At 43.3% G+C, this 11,582-nt stretch overlaps 1 protein-coding gene across 3 annotated transcripts in view; it reads left to right on the plus strand.

Moving 5' to 3' along the window:
• The window catches only part of GRIA1 (glutamate ionotropic receptor AMPA type subunit 1), a 126,478-nt gene that overhangs the window by 99,987 nt on the left and 14,909 nt on the right, over nt 1-11,582 (plus strand). For all 3 annotated transcript variants that reach the window (XR_008579281.1, XM_054841798.1, XM_054841797.1), the window contains exons 12-13: nt 6,557-6,755; nt 7,316-7,563. Coding sequence is in view for 2 of the 3 variants with exons in the window: in XM_054841798.1 (XP_054697773.1) it covers nt 6,557-6,755; nt 7,316-7,563 (447 nt within the window). In the remaining variant the exon portion in view is untranslated. The remainder of the gene's footprint in view (nt 1-6,556; nt 6,756-7,315; nt 7,564-11,582) is intronic.

Below are 11,582 nucleotides of genomic sequence, written 5' to 3' on the forward strand. Positions count from 1 at the left end.
CAGCAAGTGACCCCAAGGCCCCTTCTTAAAAGGACTTCTGCTGGGATTCAGCAATCCATATTGCCTCCTTCCAGCGTGTCGGCTGTGGGGGTTGGATGAGCTGGCATGGTTTGCCTGGAAACATGAGAAAGAGTAGATCTACAGCCCATATACAAAAGTTAATAAATTCTCAAATTTTTTCCTTCTTTTTTTTTGAAACAAAAATTAGAAAAAGAAAAGCAGGAGAGAGACAGAATGGGACTCCCAGTACCTGTGCACCCTCAGCTTTCTTACCCTGTGTCAGTGTTACCCACAGGGAATCAAAATATGCAGCTGTTACCCCTGTGAGGGGAGCTGGAGAACGAATTTGTACAACTAGGAGAGGTAAATGAGAATGTCAGTAGAAAACATTCTTACTTCTGTGTTTCTGAGGACTCTCTTGACACTCCGTGTTAAAGCCCAGCACTGCAGTCTGGACTCCAGACTCTTGTACCAGGAGGTAGGATTCAATAGTAAGTAAATGCAAACTAACAGTGGCAAGAAAATTAATAATACAACATGGACAGAGAAACATGCATTATAATCACTCCAATTTCATTACAAACAGTTGGCAGCTCATTCAAAACTACCCATGGTATAGCGGAGCGTGAGAGGATAAAAGTTTTGCAGCATGTGTGTGATGGATGCACCCAGAGCTGTTCCCAGCTCCACAACAGAGCTGTTCCTCTATCTATGACTATACACAGACTTTTCAAGTAAATCCAGGTTCATGTCAGGGTCGGAGATAAAATGATGAGACCAACCATGCCAGATGGTCTGTGACACACAAAAAACCCAAAGCTCATTTACATTGGCAGAGTTTAATGTTGAAAATTTATTTAAAATAAGAGCAAAACTGGAGCAAAATGTTTGCAACTAATCCACAACCGAGTCAACCTTCAGATAGACCCATGAAATTATCGAGAGTCAGTATCAAATTAGCAGAGTAGTGTCGGAGATCAGAGGATCTGTGTGGGTAGAGGACCAAAAGTGGATTTGACCCACAATCAGTAGAACAAGCACATAAGAGCTTTTCTTTCAACAGTTTTGCATAAATTCATTCAGTGACAAATATGTCAGTTGACTAAGTGAGCCTTTATTAGAATTTAACTTAACAGCAAATCTGGGAAATCCTCCCAAAGCAACTATGGCTTTAGAATCCCAGATTTGCACTTCTAATTAAAACACTGTCAGTTTAGGTGTAATTCTCCTTAAGAAATGGATTTGGGGAGGGGGAAGGGAGAAGTGGGAGAGAACCGAGATGCTGCTTGAGCAGTTTTCCAATGAGGTTTACTTTGTATATTTTCTGATGAACTTGTTAAGGTTTTTTGCAAAAACATATGATGCTCTTCTAATAACATAGCAAAGCAGAGGCAAGCTCATGTCAGCTTTTCCTACCTTCCATAAGGGATAAGATCAAAGAGCAAATTGTTTGATCAAGGATTGCATTTTGTTTTAAGAAATAAGAGATTATAGCTGCATGATTTTCTTTTTTCTGTGAAGAATCCATCAATGCTGAGGCTAGAACATAAAAAAATAAAAATCACTTCATGGGAACAAAGGCAACTTACAGTTCTTTTCTGTTTTCTACTGGCAAAATGCAATTACTTTTGCAAGGAAAGGTAAAAACAAAAGTCATCTAAGTGAGAAAATCAAAATTATTAATTTCAGTTTGGTCATCTGTAGTTTTTCCATTAGACAGATATGAAATAGCACATTCTAGAATTATCTTTTAAATTATACACGTGGTAGGTAAGGGTTTAATGTATTATAAAAGCTGAAATAGAATTATTGGTAATGAGAAAGCAGAAACAAAATTGTTTACCGTGTTAAAATTATACCTTTTAGCCTTTCAGTAATGAAACATTAGTAATAGAAAAATGCAAAGCTCAGACGGACCCAAACCAACCATTTTTGGAACGCTACTTTTAGAGGACATTAACAACCATTATCTTTTCATTCCAATTGAGAATATTAAGGTTTCATTTACGATTTCAGAATTTTCCACGGCGCTGAAATTCTGATTCCCAGCCAGCTCTAATTTTAAGTAGATTGTGCAACATGGATAATGAGGGCAGAGTATTTACTACTTACTCCTGCAAGGGTATTGTTGGAAAGGAGCGCCCTGGTTTTGCTACTGTTCTGTGGAGGGCAGGCAGGACCCCAAGTCAGGGAGAAGATAGGGTGGGTGATTTTAGCCAGCACAGGCAGTGCTAGAAGAAGAAGCAAAGAGAACTTAATTTGGATTGTGTAAGAAAGAAGAATGTAGGTGCAGAAGGAATAATATCTGTTGAAAAATGTACAATCTAGTCTATCTAGCTATTTCATCCCTTTCCACATCCCAGAATTAGCCATTCATTAAAGCCTCTTTTACTGTTGTTCTTGTTTATTTTATTCTGATTTTTTTTAGATCCTGCTATTTGCAAGTATTTCTATGATAATGAATGTGAATAAATCCAGAGGTCAAATAGACAAATCCAAACATCCGAACCTTAGCATATCTTTAAAGTACCAACCAGTGTGTTCCATCTCACCTTAGCTCTGCAGAGGACTGAGTCACTAACTTGTTTCCACACAGCAGAGAGCTGATTGCCTTCATGTTATGCTTGAACAGCTATGGGGACATGTAAATTCTCAATGCAAGAGGATTTAAACCCCATACTGCCCATTAGTGAAGAGAAATTAACTTTCCTAGGGCTTGAGCTGGAGAACATTTGTTAGTCAAGTGGAAGGTCGTTTTCTGTTATCTACTGTGGAGGGAGATTTTCAAAATCTCAAAGTGACTTAAAAGTACAAGGTATATCTACTCCTCCATGACTGCTTTTACTGGAGCATAAACATAACTCTAAGTCCCACTAGCTTTCAACCAGGCTTTCAGTTCCCAAGTATTGAAGTCACTTCTGGAGATGGGACATTATCTCCTAAATTACAAAGGCACTTTTGCAAATGTGTCCCGTGATGGTAGCGCTGCTGCTCTACCACTTGGTCTACAGAAGTAAGAGAACAAGATTGTAATGGGTATTGTCTTTCCAACCACTTGCTTCTGGTAAGCAGTAACAGGCATCGGCTCAAAATCTAATCCAGAGAAATCCAACTTGTCCTATTTATCCTGTGTTCACTGCTATTGAGCTGTAGGGATGTCACATGGGATCACATCTGCCTGTGTGATGTTTCATCATGACTATTATTATATTTTTTTATTGTATTGCACTAGCCCCCAAGAACCTTCATCACTGCCAGCGCTCCCTTGTGTTAGATGCTGCACGACTGCGGAGCAAAAGGATGATGTCCTGTAGAGGCCATATGCTATTTTCTCTGCCGTGTGTTTACAGCAGTTTAGATTCACAGCTTCTAGCTCCAAGTCAATCTATCAATGAGGGCAAGCATTGCCCGTTAGCATCGTCTGCAACAAAACATCATACACATGAAGCCCTCACCATGCTGGCAGTCATAGCAAGCTGTTTATCTCCTCTCCTTTCCTCCACTGTCTTTGAGAGTGACCGCTCACACCCTCACAGCATCTCATGTGATGAGGAGAAATGACCAGTACCAGCAGCAGAGAGCCCAGATGAGACTGGTGCGGACATGCATCCTGTCCCATCTGGCTCCCATGGGAAAGAAGCTACTGCTCCCTCTCCCTCTTTCCCCAGACCTCTCCTTGGTACCTCCCAGTCTCATTGCCCCATAGTTACTTTTTCACGCTGTCAATGCCAAGTGCGGAGCCGGGAAGCATAAGCCATCTGCAGCTGACAGCAGGCAGCCCCCATGGGATAAGCCAGTAATGAATATCACCAGGGTGTCGAGGGTCTAGAGGCAGGAATCTGGCTGACTGCCGCTGAAGGGATTGAAACAAGTCACAGAAATATCCCAGCTTCGTCAGGAAGGAAAGGCTGCATAATTTGCAGCTGGAGATGAATGTGATTATTTGCCATGCAAATGGATTTTGCCAGCTCAAAGTGGCCTTCTTCAGCAGAGATTGTTGTATTTGACATTATCCGGTTACTTTTGTTTAATGCCTCTGTGCCTTTTCTGAGCGCTTCCTTCCCTGAGCACACATCATCCAGACTAATTAAAGACAGGTATTTTTTTCCTCTTCCCATCAATTTGAAGCCATGTGAGCTGAATCCATAGCTGCCTCCCAATCCCTCTTCAAATATGAAACAAAAGATAAAGTCGTTTGTGCTGACAGTCCTGTAGGCTGGGCATTCTCCACAGATGGGAAGCACGGTGGTCATGTTAATCTTGCCTAACTTCAGCTACTTAAAAATTAGCTGTTTAGTCCAAACTAGTCATCCCAGTTCCTTCAAAATTCAATAGAGAGGGAGGTCTGCAGAAGGACCTCCTCCCAACCTGAGATAGATGGGTGAATCATCCCTGGAGGTCCCTATTCATCTCCAGAGGTTGTTTGGTGAGTAGGTCTTCTCTCAGTTAAAGATACGGTAGAAGAACAGTGCCCATCTGCCTGCCTTTCCCACAGCATCCAGCATTCCCACAACAAAGCTCTGACTGGCAGTGGTGAGGAGGCATAAAAAGAAAGTACTCTGTAATGAGAGACCATCGGACTGCTCAGCCATGTTGCTGCAGTTGGCAACAAAGGAGGAGTTTTGCATGAGACACTGCAGAGTGGGGTAACCAGCATATAGCTTATGGTTGGAAACCATGCCTGGAAAAATCTTTTTTTAAGATATGGGTGATTAAGAAAAGAATTTGTGAACTCCTGACAGTATCACGTTGGAGATGGGTCCTGTAAACTTCTCTGAAAGACCTTGAAAGGTGGATCCTTCAAAGTCATTCACTGAGCTTGGGTTTATGGTGAGATGGACTTTGCTGCCCAGTTTCACAAAAGCCCATGGAAGAAGAAACCAGAGGGGAGGGCAGGCGCTCTGCTCTGAAATGAGGCCCCTGTGCAGAGGAAAGCCCGACCCATCTCTAACCGCAGAAGTCCTTGCAGTCACACATCTGTAAAATACCCCGCTTGCCCTTGCTGTCACTGAAATCCCTCGCAGTCATATTTCCTGCAGTTTCTCTCTGCCATGGGTGAAAACTGCTGTGATCATTCTCCAGGAGCATGGGGCTGACAGTGCGTGTGGTGGGATGGGTCTTATTTCCACATATTAAAATGTGTGCTTTCCACTCTGCCCTGTGTGCTGCGTGTGTGGGAGCCCAGCCGCTGCGCCTGCTTTCTGCTGGGAAGTGATCTCAAAGAGTTTTGACTCAAGAGATTTCAGTGTGGGTTGATCTAAATGGGAAGATGACGTGATGTCTGCAGGAGCAGCTCCCCTCACATCAGCATCATTAAAAACCAGACTGGACAAACTGGAAGAGTGTAACTTGGGAAAGTCGTGCAGCTGGTGGGCTGATGGGGTTAGTCTTTTTCCAGCTCTAATTTCAGTGATTAGCAGGGTGTTTTTTCCCTTGATGGAACGCACAGGTTGGTTTGTCAAGTCATGTTAAACCATAGTAAACCATAGCAGCTGGACCCAAGGCTTTATGCAGACCCAGACATAGTGTGGCGCACTCTGTCGTGAGCTGGTCCAGTGTCCTTAGCTGGACCGGGATATCCCTGTTACCACCTGATAAACCATACTTCTGTGGAGTGACTCAGGTCTGCAGAAGGAAAATGCTGAGACATTGTCTGCCACAGAGAAATAAGTGGTGTTTCTCATGGGCAGGTCCTCCCTAGTCAGACTGTCTGGCTTTATAAAATAGCATTGTAAGTTACCTTCTGTCTGGGACAGTGCTCTGCATCTAGAAAAGGAGCATATAAATAATTTAGAATACATGAATACTGACATCACTCTAAAAATATCTTCTACTCTTAAAAATTATTTGAAAAGATTTTAATATAAATGAATGCCTGCTTGACTTATTTGCCTCTGTAGCTATCCAATGGCTACAGATAATTGGCTATTTGATTGCAACAAGTGCAAAATACCTTTTTTTTTTTAAGGCGTTATTATGAACATCTTGTCTAACCATCTGCTGAATGCAAAACAGAGAATGTCAGTAGGCAAATTATTCATTAAGGTCTCTGAGCTTCAATATGCCTTACAGAAAAACACAGAGTTCTGATTTATAAACTTCAGGTGATGGAGGAACTGACCTAGTGATCCCAGCTGGTCCATTTACCTGGTCCAGCTCTATGATGGTGCTCCTTCCCCCTGTGGGTACATGCCACAACACAGACCTCACCTGAGCTTGTATTTCGATGGGCATTTCCCTGCCCAGCTAAACCTTCCTTGTAGTTGTCTCCATGTCTTATTTTTAATATTATTATATACTCTGAAAGGAATTGAAAAATCAAAGCTAATTCAACCAGTTTATTGCTGATTTTTTTTCACTGTGAATTTTTTATCCCCCCTCTAATTACATTGAAACCTTGAAAAGCAGATTGAGAACTGAGACAGACCTTTGGCTTCCCTGGAGGTGGTTGGAGAACATGACTTTGAGAAATGACGGGTAAATGATGGGCCTGCAAGTGAGCTGCACCTTTTGGACCTTCACAGCCCTCCTGTCTGACTCTCCCCTCTGTGTCCAGGTCTCTCTCTGGCCGCATAGTCGGTGGCGTCTGGTGGTTCTTCACCTTGATCATCATATCCTCCTACACAGCTAACCTGGCTGCCTTCCTCACCGTGGAAAGGATGGTTTCTCCCATCGAGAGTGCAGAGGACTTGGCCAAGCAGACAGAAATTGCCTATGGGACCCTGGAAGCTGGCTCTACTAAAGAATTTTTCAGGGTAAAAAGGAAACTTTAATGCAAACATTTTAATTAGCCCCTTGTTTGACAAGTCCTCCAGGCCCGTCCTCTCTCATCCTCAGCTCAGGTCTGTTTTTTATTCTTTCTTCCCCTTACCATGTTAGGACCTGCTGCGCTTGTCCTTAGAACAGCAAAAGTCCAGTTTCCTCTGTGCTGCTCAGAAGGCTGGTGGTATCTCCAGTGCATGTGATATTCTGCAATTGTAAACACAAATATGGAATATCCATGTGCTTCCCCATGTTACCAAGGAGTTACTCTGAGCATCTCCAAAAGAAAACATATCCTGATTTCCAGCTTGGTTTTCCCTTGGTTTGATCAGCAAAATCACTTGCCGTACACAAATAGCTTACCCTTACTGTGTCAGTGACACAGGGCTGATCTGGGTCCTGGTGCAGAAATGGCAGAAGGTTCATTCACATCCCATTACCCCTTTCCTTGGCCTATCTGATATGTGGGTATGTGTTCAGTCCAAACTGAAAACCTCAGCTGGCACCCAAACCTCTGTTAATGCTTCTGTTGGGTTTCTGCTGTCCTACACAGCGATCCAAGATAGCAGTGTTTGAGAAGATGTGGACATACATGAAGTCAGCTGAACCCTCCGTTTTTGTGAGGACGACAGAAGAGGGGATGATCCGAGTGAGGAAGTCAAAAGGGAAGTATGCTTATCTCTTGGAGTCCACGATGAACGAATACATCGAGCAGCGGAAGCCCTGTGACACCATGAAGGTGGGAGGTAACTTGGACTCCAAAGGCTATGGCATTGCAACGCCAAAGGGGTCTGCACTGAGGTAAATAGCTTGGATTTGCTTTCTTTTCCCAAACCACCCAGCAAATCAATGTATGCACACAGTTCAATCTCCATTGCCATGTTAATCACAAAAGCTTTGGGCATGGAGGCGGGAGAGGTGGAGGGAAAGGGATATGAAAACTCAGTGTGACGTGCAGGGAAGTAAAATGCCCAGCTCCCATTGAGCAGCAATGGGAACTTCTAATTATTCAAGACCTGCATTTGGAAACTGGATCCTGGCTGATCCACTTGCTATGAATGTCTGCTGTATTAGGTGATGGCAGGGGCCTGCTGTGGTGTAACCATTGGTTTCACAGAGCATTATCCCAAAGGGACGCTCATCCTGTGCCATGTGAACCGCACAGCTTTGCAGAGTATGGTATTACCCTGGCTTGGATCCATGCTTGCAGAGGGAGTTCTCACGGGGAAAGCATTTTGTCATTTCCTAAATTGAAATGCTATTTGAGAGAGGTGGGAAGCCAGTTTTGAAAAAGCCCTGCAAAAGGTGTGCATTTTCATTCACTGAGTCAATTCAGATCCTGGCAAGTACGAAATTTATGGCAAGTCCAAAGGGGCACCAATCCTGCATTTCTGAGTCCAGACTTGCATCTGCCACGTGCCTTTGCCTACTGTCATATGAAATATCTTCAGAGACCTTCCTTTAAAAAGGAGAACCCTTAAAAATTACAGACGCAGATCGGAGTTAGTAGCAGAGCTTGGCCCTGCACGCAGCCATACTCCTGGGCATGAGCTGGCCCCCTGCAAGGTGCATCGTGCAAACCGACCTGCTCAGAGCAGCTCTACCACAACGGTGATCGGAGTCACGCCAGAGGCGCGGTTCCTTTTGGCAGCAGCCATGCAAGTTCCTCACGTTACAGTCATGAGGAATATAAACTGTAAGGTTTAAGTGGGACTAAGTCCTCAGAAGCTATAGCTTTAAGTAATCTGACCATTCATTGTCCAATTCATTTAGTTAGTTATTAAACATATTTTGACCAAAATCATATGTGTGGCCTTATCCGTGCTTGCTAACATAACCCAGTGCGGAGATATGTAATCCATGGTGTCTGGATTACTAGAAACCAGCTGAGCATTTGCTGATGCATTTGTCCGGTCACACAGCTCTTGAGGCAAAGCCAGCCCCAAGAATCAAAGATGTATCAACTGGTAGTTGGCGCCCAAGGATTTTGATTTTGATTGCTACGTTTATTAAGTGAACTCAAATTGGATTCAGCACTTCCCGTATGGGCAATTGCTGGAGGTACTTTAGAGAAGCTCATGAATGCAGTGCACGTGGTCTGGAAGGCAATTCTTTCATCCAGTGTGGTTCAGGCTCTGAAATGACTTGGGGTCCTCCAAATGAAGGTGGAGATATTTTCACAGCTTTGAGATGTTTTCTGTTGCACTCTCTCCAGTGTTTGTTTTCTGTCTTGCAAATATGGAAATTAGGATACAGGGCAGATTCTCTTTATTTATTTATTTATTTATTTAAACATGCATCTTGTATCCTAATTTTGATTTTATAAAAACAAACAAACAGGAACATTCTACCTGTCTTGCAATTGTTGGCATGTGAAGGAGTCATTTATCATACTTCTAAGGAAAATAAGCAACAAAAAAGAAAATTGCATCAATCATTTTAATTTTGCAGTTCCAGACATCCCTCTGCTAGGCATGATTCCAAAAATTCCTAACATTTCTTTCTGTTTCCTCTTTTTCATCCCGACTGCATGTAGAACAAATTTCTTATGGGCCTAATGGCAAAGGAGGAATGCTTGATTTTCCATCCGATGGTGTTTCTTTGGAACAGTTGCTGTCAGTTTTTGTCCCATTATGTTTGTTTTGTTCCTGTTGTTTTAATTGTCTTAATCTTAGTAGTTCCCTACAGTCACTGTGTATTGTCTGTTTTCCCCTTGGGGTCCTGCACGTGAGAAATTGCCCTGAGCAAGGTGACATTCATGAGGCACCTGTATAGCCCAGTCAGCCTGTCTCTTATTCAGGCTTCATCTTCACTCACTTCCATCCACAGATTAAAAGCTCTGAGCCAGGCTTGGAGGTACATGTGAGCCAGGCCTATCTTAGATCGAGTCTGTTTCAAAAGTTGGGCTGTATTTTAAATTTTTTTGCTGCGACCCGTCCCTTTTGTAGCTAGACCAGTTTTCCTGCATTTAGGATAGCTGATTAGGAAAAGATCCTAGAGAGGTGCTAAATAAGAGTTCACCATTGTTTTTCTTGCTTCTACATGGAAACACAATGCCAGGATATTGCCACAGATGAATGAAAACAAGGTTGAAAACCCAGAAATAATCCTACATGTTGTAGCAGGTGCAAACATCTCTCCCAGGCCATCAGTGAAGTTTCTTGGGCTGCTAAAAGAGCCTGCTGCTTTCCTCCTAGGTGAATCTGGCTTTGAATGTCTTTGGCCTCTAGATGTTAAAATTCAGTTGCATTTAGGCATGGGTGAGAAGGGCAATAGTGGGAGCGCAGAAATTACACCTTTCAGCACCGGCTAGTTCAAGGTGTGATCCTGTCTGACATGAGGTAGTCATGCAGCTGCAAAACCCATCCATGTACCTGGCAGGAGCTCTTCTCCACTGCTGGACGAGTGATCAAAAAGAGGGCAAAAGCCAAACTATCCAAAGCAGAGGAAAGAAAACCCAGGAAATCCCATGTGAGTCTGGACTCAAAGAATAGGGAGGTTTTTGAGATGGAGATCTGGGCAAGTTCTTCAGAGCAGCCATCCGGACAAAGTTCCCTAAAATCCAAGCTGGTTTTCCTGGGGTCCGTGAATAAACATAAAATGTTCCCTGTTAAAAAACCACCTCCTTTCAGGACCCCAGACCTCTCAGTCTGTCATCAAATACACTCAAGATGAAGTCCAACTTGTTCTGCGCACTCCCCATGAGCCAAAGAGAGAGACAATTAACTGAAATGAAGCTTCCTAGGAAAGATAACACGTAACACTTAGCACATGGCTCCAAAAATCATATGGCTGATATTGTGCTCAGGGAAACCGCAACGCATTTACTTTGTTAACACCTTGTACCCACACAGAAGCTGCAATGTATTTTGGCTCATTAGTTAACTAATCTTTTGCAGATGGTTCAGACATCAGAGTGCTAATTAACCTGTATTCTGTTTTAGAAGACAGAAATAATTATGATTTATTTAGTGTCAGATTCTTTCTGGAGCTGCACTCACATGATTCCATTGGCTTTAAAGGCAACCAAAGTTAGACTCTGACCACAAAACTATTACAGTAAAAAAGGGAAAATATTCAGCCATCCTCAATTCTACACCTTCGCCTTCTCTCTGCCTACCTCTGGTAGCAAGTTTGACTGCATCTGGATTTTGCTTTTTGAAGGCTGGATTCTGCCTGAAGGAGGGTCCCAGTCCTTGTGAAGGCTTCAGTGCTTGGACAGGATCATGGGCTCATGGAGGTCAGCACATCCTTCTTGCTCACAGCCAGGCATTTTTAGAATTGCCGTGTAAGAAAGCAACCCCCTTGGTGAAGATTTCTTGGTGTGGTACAGAGTGCTACATGCACAAATTCTCTGAGGCAGGAGCTGCAAGGTCCTTGGCTTGTTTTAAGATCTGTTTTATTGATATTCAAGGCCTGCTGACGGATGGTTGAGCCCTCCATCTCTTCCATGCTTTTTAAACCCTCTCACATTTGTGTCTCACTGTGTTTAGCTTTTTTCCTCTTTTTCATGCAATGTCTATGCCAGCATTGCACCTGATACTCAGCATCCAGAAACAAGCTGTGCCCATGTGCAGAGCCTATAAAACTCACTGCTGCACATCCTGACTCAAGCTGCTCCCTCAGATGTTTACCACTGAAATCAGGGAGACGTGTGTGAACACATCTGAAGGCAGACTGTGGCACAGTTTGGCTTTTGCAGGCTATCCTAAATCCAGATCACTGGTCTTCTTCCTAAATGGTAGAGTCTGCTCAGCACCCAGACTTGTGCAATGTTTTCCATGACTGGTGAGACGCATCTCTGAAATATTGCAGCCATC

The sequence above is a fragment of the Grus americana genome, chromosome 14, assembly GCF_028858705.1.
Source record: "Grus americana isolate bGruAme1 chromosome 14, bGruAme1.mat, whole genome shotgun sequence".
Taxonomy (NCBI): domain Eukaryota; kingdom Metazoa; phylum Chordata; class Aves; order Gruiformes; family Gruidae; genus Grus; species Grus americana.